At 35.9% G+C, this 19,454-nt stretch overlaps 4 protein-coding genes across 4 annotated transcripts in view; 3 read left to right on the forward strand and 1 right to left on the reverse strand.

The window, feature by feature from the left end:
* The window catches only part of LOC122044135 (WAT1-related protein At4g01440-like), a 4,046-nt gene extending 348 nt beyond the window's left edge, over positions 1–3,698 (forward strand). Inside the window, exons 3-9 of the mRNA XM_042604672.1 lie at positions 75–191; positions 277–518; positions 592–722; positions 1,112–1,269; positions 1,388–1,664; positions 3,344–3,495; positions 3,554–3,698. Of these exons, the coding sequence (XP_042460606.1) occupies positions 75–191; positions 277–518; positions 592–722; positions 1,112–1,269; positions 1,388–1,664; positions 3,344–3,495; positions 3,554–3,695 (1,219 nt within the window). The 3' untranslated portion in view covers positions 3,696–3,698. The remainder of the gene's footprint in view (positions 1–74; positions 192–276; positions 519–591; positions 723–1,111; positions 1,270–1,387; positions 1,665–3,343; positions 3,496–3,553) is intronic.
* A 4,951-nt stretch (positions 3,699–8,649) lies between these two features.
* Positions 8,650–9,302, forward strand: LOC122040155 (brassinosteroid-responsive RING protein 1-like). Its single transcript, XM_042599498.1, has one exon. The coding sequence runs from the start codon at positions 8,719–8,721 to the stop codon at positions 9,193–9,195; it is 477 nt and encodes a 158-aa protein (XP_042455432.1). The 5' UTR covers positions 8,650–8,718; the 3' UTR covers positions 9,196–9,302.
* Positions 9,303–16,090: 6,788 nt separating this feature from the next.
* On the reverse strand, positions 16,091–17,447 carry LOC122042739. Its single transcript, XM_042603036.1, has 3 exons — positions 17,322–17,447; positions 17,089–17,219; positions 16,091–16,992 (listed from the first exon to the last, which is right to left on the reverse strand). Exons 1-3 carry the CDS (start codon positions 17,438–17,440, stop codon positions 16,898–16,900), a joined length of 345 nt encoding a protein of 114 aa, XP_042458970.1. The 5' UTR covers positions 17,441–17,447; the 3' UTR covers positions 16,091–16,897.
* Positions 17,448–17,566: 119 nt separating this feature from the next.
* Positions 17,567–18,781, forward strand: LOC122042737 (brassinosteroid-responsive RING protein 1-like). Its single transcript, XM_042603035.1, has one exon. It carries the CDS (start codon positions 18,055–18,057, stop codon positions 18,520–18,522), a length of 468 nt encoding a protein of 155 aa, XP_042458969.1. The 5' UTR covers positions 17,567–18,054; the 3' UTR covers positions 18,523–18,781.
* Positions 18,782–19,454: the final 673 nt, after the last annotated feature.

Genomic DNA, 19,454 nt, shown 5'->3' on the forward strand with positions numbered 1-19,454 from the left:
GATTATGACTAATCTGGTGGTTTAGTTTCCGTTTGTGATCGAAAAAAAAAACAGAATGATGGTTGAAATTGCAGGGCGTCGTTGACGCAGTACCTGTTCTACTTGGGAATGGAGTACACTTCTGCTGCGTTCGCCTGCGCTTTCCTCAACCTCACTCCCGCCTTCACCTTCCTCATCTCGCTGCCGCTAAGGTACTCTTTCAACTTCCTCAAAATGTCACGTTAATGTTCGATTTTAGTAATCAGAAAACGTGGTGATCATTAATGGTTTCTCCAGATTAGAATCCCTCGACTGGAAGACCAAACCAGGGCTGGCCAAGGCCCTGGGCGTTGTCCTCTGCTTCCTCGGCGTCACCGTGCTCACCTTTTACCAGGGGCCTGTGCTGCAACTCAGTCATGCATTACTTCGAACATGTTGGAAAAATTTGAATGGAAATATGACGTGTGGGTTTCAGTCCCACAAAGAAAGTGACACCTTCCGGCTGATTCGGAACAAAGGGGATGAAAATCCAGGGCCCGGATGACATCAACCCAAGGGGTCTTTTTGTGCACTCCATTATTTGTAACATCAGTCAGACAACTTATTGACCAGCATACGAGACAAGGAAGGTCGCTAGCTTACCTGCACGCCACGTGGCAAGCTTGCCTGCTCGCCACGTGACAAGCTTGCAAGCAAGCCACAACACGTGGCAAGCTTGCAAGCAAGCCACAGCATGCATGCAGGCAAGCCACGTTGTGGCTTGCTGGCAGTTTTGGCAAGCATGCAAGCCACAACGTGGCTTGCTCATTGGGCTTGCTCGTTGCAAGCAGAGAAGAGACAGAGGTCTATATAAGACCATTGAAGCTTGAAGCAAGAGCAGAGAACAAAAACTCGAGCTTTATGTGAGCTTTGTGTGAGAGAAGCATGTGTGTGAAAAGAGCACATGAGCACTTGCTTCCCTTCCTCCTTGAATCCCCATATTTTCTTCCCTTCTGTTGTGTATTTATTTTGCTCAACAGAAATAGTGATAGTTTTCGGATCTAGTTCAGTTTGTCACGACAACTAGTGCTCGGTTGTGTTCGTGATCTTGCCGTTTTATCCTGGGAAACAGACGTCCACCTAATCCTCTGAGCACCACGGAGGGGCCGAATCTGTTTTAAGGAGACAGCGCTCTGCTGGACTCGGCATCCACTCTGAGTTCGTGTTGCAGCTCTCGACATCCTGTCAGCAACTCTCAACAGGAACGTGGCGCCGCTCGACAACTAACGGTGTCCACGACTCATCTACTCGGTGCGTGGTTCGGCTCGCTAGAGTCCACAGTTTGAGATTATCTGCTCAAACCTACTTGATTGTAAGTTCTTGTGACTTTGGTACGCACTCAGAATTGTAACGGGTTTACACTCAACAGAACACCCAGAGGGAGACCCGAAAGGGAGAGCTACTCGCCGTCAGGGAAATGGCTGAGGGGATCGGCGGCGCTGCTCGGCGGCAGCTTCTGCTGGTCGTCGTGGTTCCCGCTGCAGGCCAAAGTGGGGAAGAAGTACCCGGCGATCTACACCTCCACCGCAGTCATATTCTTCCTCGGGTTTCTTCAGGCGGCGACCGTGAGCTTGGTCACCAGCAGAGGGAGGATCTCCGCGTGGCTTCTCGAGGATAAGTTGGAGATCGGCACCGTCTTCTTCGCTGTAATGTATCTTCTTCTATTTAGTTAAGAGAAATATACCTTTTAATCTCCATATTTATAGAATTGTCAAATGGTCCCTAAGCTTTAGTAATTTTGTGGGCAGAAATTTAAAAGGGCTTTACAAAATATTAAAATAATATTCTTATCATATTTTTCATTTATTTTTTTATTTCAATATTCTTTATTATTAGAGAAAAATAGCCCCTTTAAGCCACACTTTCTAAGAAGGAGATGAATAGAGATATTTATCTTAGTACAATGATCCTTTATATTAGAAAAGTCAGGTACCTAGTGTCAGATATTTTACCTTTACTCAGAATTAATTCTAAGATTTATTAGAGCAATGATACAGATACCAATTGTACCAATGTATAGGGGTCAATGCTATTGATTATTATAGTAAAAGGTGATTATGTTCATCCTAAGAGGGTGTTTGGCTGAGCTTATAAGTTCTCTAAAACAGCTTATAAGCTGTTTTGGAGTTTATAAGCTTTTCAAATTTGTTTGGTAATTTTTTTTTCAAATAACTTATAAGCTGTCAAAATAAGTTGTTTTAGAGCTTATAAGTTGTTTTAAAAAAAGTATGGAAGACCCTACTTTTTTTTTTTTAAAAAATCTTATTTTAGTAATTTATTTCTCTAAAATATCCTTATATAATTTTATAAATCTCCATCTTATCCTCCACAAATTTTTATAAGCCTAATATCTTTTTATCTCCGCAAACTTTTCTTTCAACGTTGTGTCATCTTCTTCGCCAACGCCTCTTTCTAATTTTCTCTTCCCCGGTACAGAAATTCGTCTAAAACCCTCTATTAATAAAAATCTCAAAACTCTCTATTAATAATATTATACCCTTTTTGGTAATTTTATTAATAAAAAGATCTTATAATACCAAACACATCAATATCTTTAAATTGATTGTAATAAGTTCACCCAAACATTTTAACAACTTATTTTTAAAATAAGACCTAACAACTTATAAACTTTTAAAAAAACGTATAAGTTGTACGAGCTTATAAGCTGTTTTTAATAAGTTTAGTCAAATATCCTCTAAGTATTTTTTACATCTCTATATTATGTGAAAGAAGATAAATCACAAGATTAACTTGTACTGAACTGTCAAATTACTAAAGAGTGAATGTTATTTTTCACCAAAACCTTAAAATTAAAAACAAAGTTTATCTTCAAAAAATAAAATTCCTCCCGAAACCTTATTGATTATTATAATAAAATAATTATTATAGCAAAAGAATTACGCACCTCCAGTAAACTAAATTGATTGTCATAAATATTATAACTATCAAAACTACCCTGCACGATATTATTCTAATATTTTAGTAAAAATATTTAAATTTAATTAAAATTTTAACTTGCTTAAAATTATTGTAATGATATTGCAGTGGCTACTATATAGACTATAAAAGTTAGATGAGAAGTTTTGTTATTCCGACAAACATCTCAACAAAACATCTGTGGTCATTTTAAAAACAGTCAAACCTTAAGGGATGTTTTCAAAATTACTTTATAGGTCAACTGCTGAAAATATTTTTATAGTTTTACTATCACTACTTTGCCCTATACTTTTATGAATATTACTAAAATATTTGTATAATTCATAGTTTTTTAAAGGAAAATATAATTCATGTGCATTTATATTATAAATAAATAAAATAAAACCAGGGTGCTTTGGGCTCTGGTGTCGGCTTCTTGGCCATGTCATGGTGCGTGGAACAAAGGGGCCCAGTCTTCACTGCAGCGTTCACTCCCCTCGTGCAAATTATTGTTGCAGCCATTCACTTCCTCTTCCTCCACCAACAAATCTTCCTCGGCAGGTATTATTTATTTATTTATTTATTTAAATAAATATTAATGGTGTAAGTAAATTGGCAGTGTGTTGGGCTCAATTTTGGTTATTCTTGGGCTCTATTCTCTCTTGTGGGCCAAGCGCAATGAGGCCCATTTACTTCAACCAAAGCCCCAACGACCCATCGAAGCCCATGAACAGAGCCAACAAGCACAACCACAAGTCTAATTCATGAAGCCATTATTTGGAATTCATGAGGTTGATTATAACTTTTGTATGATTAATTTAGAATCATTATTTTAAAATAAAACACATATCTAGATTTATTTTATTAGAATAAAACACTTATCTTGTAGAATATTGAGTTTGTTTGCTATGATTTTGTAGCTACAAAGTATACAACTTTACCGCTACAACTTAGACAACCAAGTAGTCATTTATTTTACTCAAACCTTTATCCAAGTCTTAACTTAGAATTTTTCTACAACTAGTTTCTTGAGTTAACTTGCACTTTTAGGGCAAGTAATCTTGTTGTCACCAAGTAGTTAATGATCAATATAATAACATACACGGTGCAAGAATTATTCAATATTAAGCCGTGTCAATTAGATCCATTTAGCATCAACTTGTTAGTTACTTTATTAAGAAAGGTTAAAGTCGCTTGTTAATCATTTATCTTAAATCAAAGCGAGTTTTGACTTTCAAATTTTCAAGTTTGAACCAGTTGAATAAAAAAAAAACTCAATTAAGTTAATCGAAAGACGCGAAAATCATTAGCCCAAAAGAATATTGATGCCCCAATCTAAATAAGATTGTGTGTGTGAGCATGTTTGAGTCGTACGGCCTACATGTTAAACATGGTAAAATGGTTGATTAATTAGACTTTTAAGCTATTTTGACTCTTGCATTTAGAGACAAATTAAACATGCCGGCTAAACACGGTTGCGGTGAATATTATATAGTATGATTAGGTGTCATATATCATGGGAAATAATGACTATTAACTAATTAATTAAGAAGGATTAGGTTGGTGACATTCCAAGGGAGAATACTTACTATATATTTATATAAGAAAGAATGTAGTTTCATATTTGGACTTTACCTTCTTCTTTATATAAGATATATTTTAATAATAATAATAATAGAATTTACTCTTATTTTTTTTAAGAAAAATAACAAAAGGTATGAAAGAATTGCATTAAAAGCAATGTCAAACCAATGACTAAGGATTCTATTATTTTATTTTCAATGTGTTTTTATGTAATTAATTAGTGATTAAAGACGTGTGAACAAAAATGTCACGAGTCACGACCACATTGAACGAGGAGATATTGAGCGAGCCGCGTAGATTTCATGTCACATTGCAAGTCATTAATTAATTATATAGGTATTTATATAAATTTGTTCATGATCGACAACATGAAACGTCACGATCTCCATTAAAGGGATGCCGTATCAAGCCATGCATCTCCCTATTGGTATTAAATTAAATTCTATCTATATTTTTCTAAAAGAAAATTAAAAGTACGTAAAATAGTTTATTTATGAAAATAGCAACATTTTTAAATAATAAATGTAGGAGATAAGTGAAACATTTTGGAAAGCTATTTATAACTTAGTCATTGCGCGTTGGAAAACTATAGCAAACCTGTTGTAACAAATTTTCCCTTATAAAAATTAATTTAATATATCCCTCTCACGAAATTATCAATTCTAAAATGAACAATCAGATAAAATCATTAATAAACTTTTTTAAAAAGTTAATATAAAAAAAATATTAACATAATTTTATTATGAACTTCACTAGAATATTAGTTAGTAAAGATCATTTAATAAAATAGTAAAATTTATTTAATTGGCATCTTGCTAGCACATGTGGCATGTCCTCCATGCTATTGCCACAATTTCAAATGAAATAGTTTAGATTTATAAAAGTATTTAAAAAATAGTTGAAATCAAATATTTAATAATTTATTTAAGCGCCTTTTAAACAATTAGGAAAAGTATAGAGCATTTTAAAATTATCCTTTCTAATAAAATAAATTTTGAAGTATATCTTATAAATTCTAGCTACAAGTTGAAAAATGTTTTTTAGATTTAGATATTCTCAAACCTCTATATTTTTTTAAACTTCAAAATGGCCCCTCAATTAGAACTAAAAATGGGGGAAAAGAATGAGTTAATTTACCAAAACGTCTAAAAATCTTTAAAAAAACGCACATTACCACTATACTATATTGCCTTAGTTCTTAGACCTCTATAGTTGACAGTTGTTAATGATACAAGAAGTGACCAGTGCTATATTCCTATCGTCGAATATAAGTTGTGCTCAATTAATATAAAAAGTGATAAGTTAGATCTTATGAAAATTTTTTACTAGTCACTAAAGCTTAATTCAGAAAGTACACATGGAGGACATGGAGGACTAGAAGATAGTCTAACATCACGGGTAATTAAAATATCATGGACGTATGAAATGTTCCGTGTAGGAATTGAATTCTCGTTACATGAGCCCATCCTAACTCTTACTATCACATTGTGCCTCGGGAGGCAAGTTGTGCTTACTTCTTATGGCAAAAGTTGATACGTTCTCCTCAAGCGTTTCTCCACGTTCATTCTAAGACTTTAGAAGGAAGATAAATCAGGGTAAGAAAGATAAATCATGGTGATACATATTTTTAAGCGAGAGAGATTTTATTTGTTAGGAGAATAATCAATAGGATTCGAGTCATATTTTCATTTGACAATCTACTATCCTATTACTAACTCGGTTACCCATGGAGATAAGTTATGCCTACTTTTTTTAGTTGGCACTGTTGGTGTAGGTTGCATTAACAGTCTAGTTTTGATGTATGACAAATAAGTTAAAATTATATGGGTTATTTCAACCTAACACCAGGCTGAAATTCAGCTAGATCCGCAAGGCTCGATAGCTGGTGGAAAATCCAACTAGGTTTGCCGGCCCGATAGTTGGTGTGAAGTTCAGATAGGTCTCGAGGTTCGATATTTGACGGGAAGTCCGGTTAGATCTGTGAGACTTGACAATTGGCCGAAGTCCAGTTGGGTATGCGGACCTGACAACTGGGGGAAAGACCTGGTGGGTCAGAGGCAAGTCGAGTGACTACAAGTGGTAAGTAAAAATAAGCAACTAGATGAGAGATCCAGTGAGGACGTTCCATGTTGAGAGAACTGTATGTGTCGATCTATCTTAGGTCCATTTGGGAAACATGAACCAAGACCTTGATTAGATCCTGGTCTTGGGGATACAGGATCTAATTACTACTCATATTCTATTATGTTGTGCTAACTCTATTTTATAAGGAAAAATATATTTTTAGGTTGCCCAGGACTAACCTTTTATGCAGGGGAAAGCTGCAGAAAAAAAGAGGCTCGGGCGCCCGAAAGGAGTCTTAGCGCCCGGACCAAGTTCACCCGGGCGGGCCGCAGGCACCCAGGCGGTCCGGGCCCCCGGAGTTGGTCCAGTGCCCGGACCCGAAATTTCATCCACAAGCTGACGTGGAGCGCGTCGATTGGCCGAGCCATGTAGTCCAAGTGCCCGGAATGGACCTATATAAAGGCCTTCAATCCGGAGCTTCAAAACAAAAACTACTACAAGTTTTCTTCTTACTCGATACTCTGAAAAGACTCCCGCAACGCTACTACGCTCCACCGACAACTGGCGACCAAGACTTTTCAATTCTATTGTTGTTGTTATAGTAACTTTTTCTAGTTTTTGTACTTAACTCCTGTAATCTTTTGCAAACTGTTAGTGGATTGCCCAACGAAAGCACTCAACAAGTACGGACCTTAGAGTAGAAGTCGTCGAAAACTCTGAACTAAGTAAAACTCGGTTTGTTAGCATTAGTTCATTTTTTCTTTCGCTGCGTACTTCGATTATTTCGCTATCAATTTTTGCAATCACTATTCACCACCCCCCTCTTTTCTAGCATTCTTTTCGATCTTACAGGCACAATATATCCAATTTACGCCAATTAATCTTAAGGGTTACCAATCTAGTCCTACAAAAAATTTTCATCAATTATCAAAATAAATTAAAAAATATTATAAAAATAAATCGGAAAGCACTCACAATTGACATTCGCCCCCATTAAACGAGAGGATGATAATGCATTTGCCACCGTACATCAAAATGATGGAGGGATTCGCATTTCACGATTAAGAGTGTGACAAAGAGATGGTAGAATTTGTGGAAAATACATAACTCTTATCAACATCAGATAACGATTAAAAAGACACTGTAGACAGCAAGACTTACGACCATCACTATATAGGAAACGAGTCGTCGTTGCAATCGATCATGAGGGGCAAACAACAACTAGATCTGAAGCCACAAAGGTACGAGGGTGTTTTGATAAATATTAAAATTTGACACCATTGTGACACCATTTTGAGAATGTTCTAAAACTTAGGGGCATTTTATAATTTCACCTCTACTACTACTAATAAATAATAATACCCAACTTAAAAAAAAAAAAAATCTGTTACCATAATGATCTTCTAATCACGAATATGAAAAAAGATAAATACAAATAACTTTAAATGCATAGTAGAATAAAATCAGATCGTCAGTTCTTAAGAATTGACCTATCATTATGTTAAAAATATTATGCACTTATCATATGCGCTATGTCTTGGGATTAAGAGCATCCATATTAGTTACTCTATTTAAAATTTTAATTTAAATTTTTCTATAAGATAACTAAAAAAAAAATATTTGAATAGTTACTCTATCTATTATTTAAATTTAGCATGTATGAATATTATTATTATTATTATTTTTTTTAAGATGACATCAGGCGATGGAGGCTAATCACATTAATTAATTAAACTCTAAACTAACCATCTAAATTTGGATACTTCATTTTGCAGTTGAAGCAGCCAACTCGCATTAAATCATAGATTTCATATTTTATTTTAATATTTTATTAATAAATGTTATAAATAATATTTTATTTTATTTTTTAAATTTGACATTGGTAAACGATTAATTATTGACTTATAGAAGAACCTCCACCTGTGGTTTAAGTTTAGTAGTATTTTATCAATGTCGAAATTTAACGGTGAATTTTATAATTCCGGTTTAATCAAACCAAGCAAATTTAGTCAATCGGACCGGCCGGACACGTGCGGTCCCACGGAGCACTACGCTCTATTTATTATTGTCCCCTAACTCCAAACCACCACCACCACCTTCGCCGCCGCCATTGCGTCGCCGACTGCTCCTCCGGCGATGGGCTTCCCCTCCGTCTGCTACACGGTGATTCTGCCCCGGCCCGTTGCAATCGTCCTCCACTTGCTCGAACGCCTAAAGCTCGCCGTCTCCGCCGCGCTCTTCTTCGTAGGCCTCGCTTCCTCCTCCTCCGCCGCTGCCGACAGCTTCTACCCCTTCGGCTACCCGATCTATCACTCCGATTCCCCCATTCCTCCAGCTGCCATCAAGTCCCGCCTCCCCGTTGTCCGCTTCTCCACCCTCCGATCCGACGCCGCCCCCCTCTGCGCCGTCTGCCTCGCCGCCCTCGAACCCCGCCACGAGGTCCGCCATCTCGGGAACTGCGCACACGTCTTCCACAAGGCCTGCATCGACAAGTGGGTCGACGTCGGCCAGGTCACATGCCCCCTCTGCCGTGCCCTCCTCCTCCCCGGGCCGCCCAGAAGCCACCAGCATCTACCGGAGGAGGTTAGCCCTAGGTCTCATTCAACTGGCTAGGGTTTCTAACTCCTCTCTGCTTGTAATACAAAAAATGTTCCTCTTCCTCCTTTGATTTTCCTCTTTATCAATGAATACCTGGCGATCGAGTGCATCAAGAACCCTAATGTTAGATTTGGTCACAAATCAACCAGCAAAGCACTTGGTCATGAAACTACCCGCTTCTCATCGTCATTGCGAATGATCACAAGTGAAAAATTATCGAAAGCTACATCATTGATCCAATGCTTGCTCACTCTATAAATTCCAATCTTTGCCTTAAGAAAAAAAAGGAAAGAACTTAATTAGCTTGAGCTTGCAACTACTTTCTGTTTCTTCAGACATATTAATTTGCTTATATTTTCCATATCAAAACCACCCATGCGTGTAAACTCTGGGAAATGAACAACCTACCTTTGGCTTCTGATTGCAAGGACGGAAATCATTTGGTTGGACTTTGTTCATCTTCTTCATGAGTGCTAGATGAAAAATATACCAGAAATAATTGTTTCTCATTCTAACTTGCCTATTGGTGGTGGATCTTAATCAGCTGTTTCAGTGCCAGGGTTAGATAGATCCCAAAGCTTCTTGTCTTGTTCTGAAGCATGGTAGGTAGACTAGTATGGAATGCTTTAAAGCCCAAGTAAAGTGTAGGAAAATAGTCTGCCAGATGATGCAACTGTTGGTAAATTCTTTAAGGCAACTCTTAATCACTCTTCCTCAAAAACCTGACACCATTCTCTCAGTTATTCATTTATTGAAACCTGTTTGCTGACAGAATCATTGTGTATAGAGATTAAGCAAGTGGTAAAGCCTGATCTTAGATTTGAATTGATGAATACTTGTACCTGAAAAATGAATATGATGAGGGAGGGCATTGTGCCATTAAGAATACTGTGATGATGATGAAAAGGAACTGCAGAGGTGACTAGATCAATTGTAGCAAAATTGATCAAGGTACTATGTCAAAATGAGCAGTACCTTTCTAACATTGATCACACCAGTGATGGGTCCCAAGCTTGAGAAATTGGAGCAAGTGGTACAGGGTTTCATTTATGAAGATCATTGTGCCTGTCCCTAGGTTTTCTCTGGTAATTTGAGAGTTGTATTGAACAAGAAGATGATGAAGGCACCTTTTAGAAAAGAATTCTCTAGTTCTTCCTGATGCATTAAGCATTGTTCTTTAGAGAAATATATTCTTGCTCGGAAAAAAAAAACAAAGAATTATATTCTTAAATACATTTTAAGCAAGAAAGTGACTTGAAATCAGTAGAAACTTTGCTAATAACTTGATACCATATCATCATTCTTGTAAAGTTATACTTGATATAATTGTTTTGTTCAACTCTGCATGAAATTATATAATGACTAATGGCCAAATTAATTAAATTATTTTTTACTAATTAACATTATGTTTCTCCATGCTTGCCACATTGCTGATATGAAAAGCAAGCAAAAACAAACACAACCAAGTCAAAGCGGTAAAGAACAAAAGAGTAAACGACAAACTTGAAATGCTGCATTTAATTCTGTTGGTCCGGGTCAGCTGAAGAGGGTTGTGTTACCTGAAACACTAAAAATAAATCTTTCTCATCTTTCGACTCAAATTAGTAATATAATTAAAATAGAAATAATAACTTAAAGAAAATAAGTAAAAGATATCAGAATTTATTTGGTTACAATCTACGTGGTTATTAATCAAAGACAGTAGAAAGCTCACTAAGAATTTCCTTCACGGAAAGCGGAGAAACCTTTTACACACAATGAAAGCTCAGAAAAGATTAGGAAAGTGAATATGCAAGTTGTTATTTATTTCCTTGGTTCAGGAGTCTTTTTATAGTCCTTTGGAAAACTCATGAATAAAACTTTATCCACGACCAACAACTCATTTCAGCCTGGTCGAAGGCGCTTTCCATAACCTTGGAAGACGCCTTCCATAGAAGACGCGAAGGCGCCTTCAACAGCCTTTGAAGGCGCCACTAACAGTACTTGCAGTTTCATTTCACTCCTTTGTTGTTGTGATCTCTCGATGAATTCGGCCATCGGAATAGGGCTCGTTCGAACCTAACTTTCGGCCTTCTCCTTAAGCAGACTTTCGCTCCGGCTTCTCGTCCCTCGAATGTCGCACACGTCCTTCTCGTCCACCGGCGTCTCTTCCACAATATCTCGTTCCTTGGACGCACCGAACCCGTCAGCTCTCTCCCGTGCCGTCCTTTTCGGTAGCTGCATCTTCCGCTCGACTTTCTGTGCTCCTAAGCTCCTGCACAATTAGACACAAGGATCAAAATATATTAAAATCTAACTTAATTTGTTTGATCACATAAAGATAATTTTGAGATACCAACAAATTCCACTATGTTTGTTGGCTGCTTCTGTATGAACAAAATGGGACCTGTCCGTCAAGTCTTTGTTTATCAAATTAATTCAAATCTTTGCTAGACACCATCCTTCTTTGTTAAGAATACAAAAATGAAATTATAGTTTACTTGTTTGAGAGAAAACTTTCTAGAGAGAACTCTAGTTTCATGTGTTCCATGTGTGTTTGTATCATATGAAGTGCCCTCAGTTATTGGTTTGCTCCAAAATTATGGATCGAGGACTTCAAAGTCTCGATAATGCGTTGGGTGAGAACATTTTGACAATCAAGTGGGAATGTGGGAGTGTAGCTTGTTTTTTTTTTTGGGGTTCATCCAATGTTCAACGCATGGTCGATTAGAATTTTTTGTGCGCGCGAGTAGATTGAGGGAACCTAATGAAGATGTCGAGTGATCTTCGTGATCGGCCTTTGAGTGCTATCAAGAAACACTTGGTTGGAGACGGAGTCGAAGCACATTAGCTTGCTTGAGTTGGAGTTCACCTATCTATCCTATGTTATCTATTTCTTCAATGGGATTGCATACATCCAACCTCTAACATTTCTTAAACACTTGAGTTCATATTTGAACAGACAATGTCATTAATTAGAGAAAAACCTTGCCCTCAACCTTCATATTAACTCAGACTAAAAGTCAAATTAGATTTTTTTAAAATTTAATCTCTGATAGTACATTTGGAATTCTTAACATGCCATTCTAGAAAATTCTAGAAAGTTCATGTGGTGTAGAGGACAATATTGGACGTTAAAATTGAGCATACTATTTGAGTTAATTAATGTGATTGCTTACTTTTCTTTAAAGTTCTTCAATGTTTGACCATAATTAAGTCAAATTTGTCATCTCCTTCTTTCTTTATAGTTATCAAATTTAATGCAAATGATTTACTACTATATAATTATAATTAGTTATCAAATCACAATATTATAATTAAAATTCTTTCAACCAAATATGAATGGATAGATATTAAGAAACTTTTTTGTATCTCAAATAGAGCCCAAATTAAAATAAACTAAAATAGAGCCCGACAAAGGCCCAAATGGACTATTAATCAAATATTTATTTTTATTTCTAAAATCAATCAATGAGAAAGTGTTTTAAATTGAAAAATATATCAAAACATTAAAAGGTTTGAAGTAAGAGATAGGCCATGAAAACTAGTCCATGATGATTTAAAATATTTATTTTGAAAAATTAAAGATGATAAAAGGGCCTTTCTTTATTATTTTGAATCACCCTCTATTTTAATTTTTTATCAACTATCCTTAAGTATTGTATCTTAATCATATTATTATCTCTTTTCCATTTTTTCTTATCTAAATCTACACCTTATAGTAGCTACGAAGTTGTAATTGCTACACAGTTATAACATTTATGATTTTATAGTTGTTATACAGTCATAGTAATTATATATAGTTTCGTAATTACTATAACCAAGTTACCACATAATTATAGCAACTGTGATTTGTAGCTGCATAATTATTACAGTTACAATGTAAATGTTATAAATCATAAATTTTAAGAGATGATAATTTTTAACTCGAGTTGAATTACACGACGTATAATATATCAAATCAAAATTCATTCAGAGATCTATAATTGGTTATAGGGTAGAATTCACAAGAGCTCAATTTTATGTTAAAAAAATATTATTTAAATCTTTTTCAAAAAATTTGAATAATTTAATCTTAATTCTTTTTTCATGCGATAACAGTTAAGAAATTATAATTGCTATAATTATGTGATAAATTAATTGTTATAATGATTTTATAGTTATTATAATTTGTCAATTTTGTAAGTCTGGATTGAGATAAAAAAAAATTATAGAAAAAAGATAATAATATAAATAAATTATAGTTATATAGTACAATTAGTTCGATAATTATATTCGAAATGTCATATCCTTTTATAAAAAAAATTAATATAGGACGTTCCTTCACGATTCTATCAAAAAAAATGAGCCTCATAATAAGTTGTTATTATTATATTTGTACTTTACCTCTATGGGGGAGACAAGATAGAGAGACAAAGGAAGTGTTCAATGTTCCCACGCACTGAAATGATTAATTAGATAAAAATATTTTTATGTTGACTCTCAGGCTCTGGTGTCTGCCATGCTTGGCCCATTTCCGCCGCCACCGCACGGCGGCGGCCACCACCACCACCGCCGTGGTCACGAGGGGCAATTAATGGAATTAATGAGACATGCCCCACAATTCCCATGGAGGCAGGCCATGAAGAGTGGGGTTGACATAGGTGCATGCACTTGGGCATGATTTATTCTTTAGTCATGCTTAATTCTAGATTTATTTTTACAAAAATAGTTAATAAAATTAACATAATATTTATTTTTTTCATTTCAAATCAAAATAATCCTTCTTTAATTTTGTTCATTCTAGTAAAAGATGAGTTACGTGAACGGAGATAATTCAGTCTGTTTATAATTGACCGTTAATTGATTATAAAGTAAGAGAATTTTTTTCCCCAAGAATACGATTCGTTATGAATTAATCGCACGCTATTATAATAAATAATCCAATAAGAACTTGTTTAATATTTGCTTATAATTTGATGGTTGATTTTAATTGCTTCAATATATTATACATTCATTTCTTTGTCATCACCTAACTTATTATAAGTGGTATTTTCATAGTCTCACAGATTAACTTAGTTAATTCATGTACGAATATGATTGTTAATAGGTCTTAGATTGATTTCCAATGGATACGTAATGTTTTATTGGTTATCTTAATCCTTCCTTATATGTGTTGTTGCTGCTGGATAAAATCTCCATGTATCTTCCTTCTAGATGGCAAGAGGCCACCAGCGAAATGACGATTTCATTTTTTACTATTAATAAATGGTATTTTCATTTTTCAACTTCATCTCTGAATCATCATCATCCCTCTTTATCTTACTCAACTATTCTCATTGCATTATTGATTTCGCTTGAGAATTCACTTTTATTAATCGCTTTCATTTATATTATAATTCAGATATCTAATCTTTCCAATTGATTACTTTTAAAGATAATTGATTCATTACTTTTAAAGATAATTGATTCATTACTTTTAAAGATAATTGATTCAGCTCCATGAAAATTTCACATTAACTGTCAACATATATTATGGATGTTGACAGATGACTCAACATCAAAAGATAAGGTTCAAGGGTGAACTAGGCTGGCTCCAAGCAGCTTAAATAAATTTAATTAGCACACAAATATAAGATGGATGCAATTGCATATATAAAAGGCATTGTTGATGTGAGATTAAATGTTAACCAAGTATTTTTTAAAAAATAATAATAATAAACTTCACTTAGTGATGTGAGATTAAAGTTTCATCTTTCCCTCTTCACTTTCTTCTTTCCCTGTTCACTTTCTCATATAAAAGTATATTAAAACTCCAAAGGAAATTCAATTCAACCTAACCTAAGATGTTAATTCATTCAGATGAAGGGCCTTTTGATATTAAATGTATTTTAACAATCTTCAAATTTTAAACTTTTCTTCTCACTTTCTAATCTCTTCCATCTACTTTTTTACTAAGCCAATTCGATTCAATTATTAAAATTTTGATTTCCATTATACAAAACCAAGTACTCAACTTGCCACTATGAAAGTGTTTATTGAAAGGAAGGAAAACAATCCTAACACAACTTGCAAGTGTGCCATGATTTTTTTTTTTAAAAAAAAACTATCAATTTTTTTTTTTTTTGATAAGCCTTACCTGGGGCGAACAAAATCTCAATTAAATTGAAAAAACTAATCAAATTAATTATATTAAAAAATTCGATTGGATTAATTTGAAAATCCATATTTTTAAAATTTTCAATTATTTTGATTTATTTTGTTCAATCTCAATTTTAAAATTCAAAATTTGGTTATATTGAACCGGTTCAACCTATCGTTGGCCCAAGTCTATAATATTTTTTTTTGAAAAAAATAATCCCTAAACCGTATAATAATAAAATCACGACTTGTTAGGATCAATCGAATAAAATCAGTCGGTTGTTGGACTAATAAATCGGATAGTAAATTTAATAGTCGAGTGATGCAATTAATTGACGTCCACAATCAAACACAGTAAACTCAACAATCGATTAGGCGCAATCGACTGCTCACATAACAAGACTGTTAATGAAGGAGTAATTAACCGTCTGTTGTTAATGGAAAAAAAAGTCTAACTACTTAATAATTCAGTAGTTCATTTGATCGATTATCAAATTAATCGATTTTATTTGATTTATTTATTTTGAATGACAAAATTTATCCAAAAACTAATTTAAGTAATTCAGTTTCAATTTCATAGGTTCTATTTTAATCGAATGCTCAACCTAGTCCTTTGTGTGCCGCTGAGACAAGTGCGAGGTACATGTATTGTTGCCATGAAGAATATGCTGGATAAAAAAATTAGGGTTGCACCCTTTTTTGTGAATTGAGGCACATGAAGACCTGCCATATTGCCTCAAGCTTTGATAACAAAAGGACTATGATTAGGCATGTGTATTGATATACGTGTGAGATTCCATTCAAAGTTAAAGTTGATCGTTAAAAGGAGGAGAGATTTTTCTTTTCCACTAAGAAAAAGGTTGATGTGAAGCATGTGGCACCAGATGGAACAATTTTAGGCACAGAATGTTGACACAATTTTTGTTTGGATTAGTCATATCAATATCATAATTTATTAAATGTTTTTATTACTTCATCCTCTAGATGCAATTGAAAGGTCACAACAAATGGGTCATAATCTTGCATTTAATCTATCTAAATCCATACCAGTGATGATAATATTGTTTAAATTATAAACTATATATTTTTTCCATAATCCAATGGGCACCCTAATCAAATAACTCCTAGAGAACCTTTACTGAGGAATCTTATCCTAGAAAGAAAGAGACAATATTCACAGAGCTCATAATTCATTGACGAGAAGAAACAATGATGGTGTTTTGATATGAGGTTGCAGAGGAGATCTCATGGAAGATATTGTGGCAAGTGAAGGGGAGTAATCTGAGAGAACAAATCTTGTCTCCATATCTTTAAATGCAATCAAATTCCAAAACCCTTCTCTATCTTTTCCCTGTCAAGGCATCCACATCTTTGGTTGTGTTGGTGGACACCAAGAGATAAGGTGATGTTACTAACACATGGTGTGTGCGCGCGCATTGTGGCAGGATTAAATGCATTCAGCAGACAAGAGGAGTACGTGTCTCTATCTCATTGTCATCTTTGATGTGCAGTTGAAGGTAAACAAAAGACGTAAATAAGAAAGAAAAAAAATAGTTTTTTACCTCACAGAGATTGGTCGGTGAAGTAACGACGAAGAACTTGAACCTTTGGGTGGCATTTAAGAGAGGGTTGCCTTGAGCCATGATGGCAATATTAAATGCCAATTGATCAGGTTCAGCAGGCTAAGGATGAAGCTAAAAGAGTTAGCTTGATCTATGCAAACAACACGACATGCATTCAGATATGCATCTAATGAGAACATTTTGACAATATTAAAGCTGAGTTTGAGTAACAAGGAAGAACTTGAACCTTGAGAGAATACAGTGATGGTTGGCTGTTGAGGTGCCAATCGATCGGGTCCAGTTCGTCCACAGATGATGCCAAAAGAGACAGATTGGTCGATGCATTTGGATGTGATCCAATGAGAGCATTTAACAAAACTGAAGCCTAGAAAAAAAAAAATGAAAGCAACTAACAAGTCTGTTACTTTGTAAAGATTTTCTGATACTTTTTTTTTTTTACTGAGAACTTGATTAATTGACCTGTGGAAATCTGAAGGCAATGATGGCAGCTCAGAACGATCTGTTGCACTACCAAACAACTTTTCAGCTGATGAGTCAATTGCCCAGCAATAAATCATGCTTCTCTCCACAGGATCCATCACATGCCATTCTTCTGGTCTTTCTTCACAAAGGGATGGGGATGGAATTGACTACACCTCCATCCACACCCATGTATAAAATTATACCCAACACCACCTCTTCTCCAGACACAGACACGGCCACAGAGAGCAAAAGGCCAAAGGAAAAGTGACCCCGAAATTCTTATTAGCTGTGAGATTCTCTCGGGCATTTCCTCATACAATTACCAGTTACAGCCCGCCTTCTTATAAATTATATTTCTCCCAGGCATTTCCTCAAACAATTGCAGCTTTTCCTCTTAGGAATTCTCACAGGCAATTGCAGCTTTTTCTTCGTATGAATTTTCTCAGTCATTTTCTCAAGCAATTGCAGCTTCCCTTCTCATAAATTCTATCTGGAATTTCCCCAAGCAATTGCAGCCCTCATTCCTATGAATTCTCTCTCAGGCATTTGTTTAAACAATTGCAAGCTTCCCTTCTTATGATTTTCTTAGGCATGTCCTCGAACACTTGCTGCATCTCTTCTCATAACTCTCTCAGGCATTTCCTCGAACAGTTCCAGTTGCCGAGTTGCAGGTAGCATTCTCAATAATTCTCTAAGGCATTTCATCGAACATTTATCGCGCACTTCTGCCATGGGCTTCCCCGTCTGCTACTCAGAGCTTCCCAAGCTGCTCCTCCACCTGCTGTTCCTATTGGCTCACCTGCGGAGGTTCCTCAACTGGGTCTCCAGTTGCCTCGGCCTCTCGGACCCCGAAAGCGACCTCCACCAGGAGGCGGATCGCTGCTTGCTCCTGCCCCCGGTGCCGGCCGAGCTCATCCAGGAGCTCTCCCCCGCTACCCGCTTCGAAAACCTGGCGGGCGGCAACATCTGCTGCTGCGCCGTGTGCCTGTCCGAGTTCGAGCCTGCGGACAAGGTCCGGCGAATGAGCGACTGCCGTCACATCTTCCACCGCCACTGCGTCGACCGGTGGCTCGAGCACGGGCAGTGCACCTGCCCCCTCTGCCGCGCCCCGCTCTTCCCATCACAACCGCCCTCCGCCGCCGCTGACGAAGACTTCCCGTGCTCCGTCCCGCTGCCGCTAGGGTTGCCCTCGCCCTAGGAAACTTGTTCATATCTGCTCTGCCTTGGAGAAGACTGATGGAGATGGATTGAAGTTCCGGAATTTGATCATGAAGGACGATCCAAGAACAAATGGAGATCGAGGGAGGAGTCTGGTATGAGATTGTGGATCGAATCATGGAATCCTTCTGCTCTGTTCCTTCTTCCGGGTTGGCCGGCTGAAGTTTTGTTGTTGTTGAAGAAAACCTGTGAGCGCTTCAAAATTTCACGAAACGAACGTCTTTTCTTTTTCTTCCTTAGTTTCTGAATATGATGACGTGATTTTGTGCATTTTTATTAGGGAAATCATATTTAGTTCGATAAATCTAGGTAGAAATTTTTAGGGTTTATGAATCTGTCTGTGCAAATAGTTTATCAAAATTTATATCAAATATATTTTTTTTAATCATTCAAACAAAAATACTTAACACTCCCAAAGGGATTTTTTAAGAGGGGAACAGAAACAAAGAAAGAAATGATGAAAAAAAAAATATTAAATCTTTTTATTAAATATCAATGAGATCGTATCTAAATCACAATCCCTAGTTCGGCGGGATAGAGAAAGAAAGGAAAGAGTTAATATTCATGGTTTGAACTTTGGAGATGATATGATCCAACGTATGAATGTATATTATGTATTTCAGTTGGCCTTAATGACCAAGTGAGAAAATGGTTCGATGGATTGGAGGTTGGTTTCAAAGGATGTGACTCGACAAATTCAAACTTACAAAGCAATTAGAGTTTGACCTAAGGTCACAAGTATTAAAGCTAGACGCAACCGTTTATCTAACCTTTTGTAGATATGGACCTATGTGAGTGATATGGTATAATGTATTAACTGCCAGATAACCTGCACAAGCTTTTTAGGCTACGGTGCAACGGAAAGATACTAAATTGTCAACTAAATATTTGTATTTTGATCTCTAATTATAA

The sequence above is a fragment of the Zingiber officinale genome, chromosome 2A, assembly GCF_018446385.1.
Source record: "Zingiber officinale cultivar Zhangliang chromosome 2A, Zo_v1.1, whole genome shotgun sequence".
Classification (NCBI taxonomy): domain Eukaryota; kingdom Viridiplantae; phylum Streptophyta; class Magnoliopsida; order Zingiberales; family Zingiberaceae; genus Zingiber; species Zingiber officinale.

Coding starts and splice junctions, on each gene's coding strand:
- LOC122040155 (XM_042599498.1), top strand. CDS start 8,719: ATGGGCTTCCCCTCCGTCTGCTACACGGTGATTCTGCCCCGGCCCGTT.
- LOC122042737 (XM_042603035.1), top strand. CDS start 18,055: ATGGGCTTCCCCGTCTGCTACTCAGAGCTTCCCAAGCTGCTCCTCCAC.
- LOC122042739 (XM_042603036.1), bottom strand. CDS start 17,440: ATGGATCCTGTGGAGAGAAGCATGATTTATTGCTGGGCAATTGACTCA. Junction 17,220..17,321: donor TTGCCTTCAGATTTCCACAG/GTCAATTAATCA, acceptor TCTAGGCTTCAG/TTTTGTTAAATGCTCTCATT. Junction 16,993..17,088: donor CATCACTGTATTCTCTCAAG/GTTCAAGTTCTT, acceptor TTGTTTGCATAG/ATCAAGCTAACTCTTTTAGC.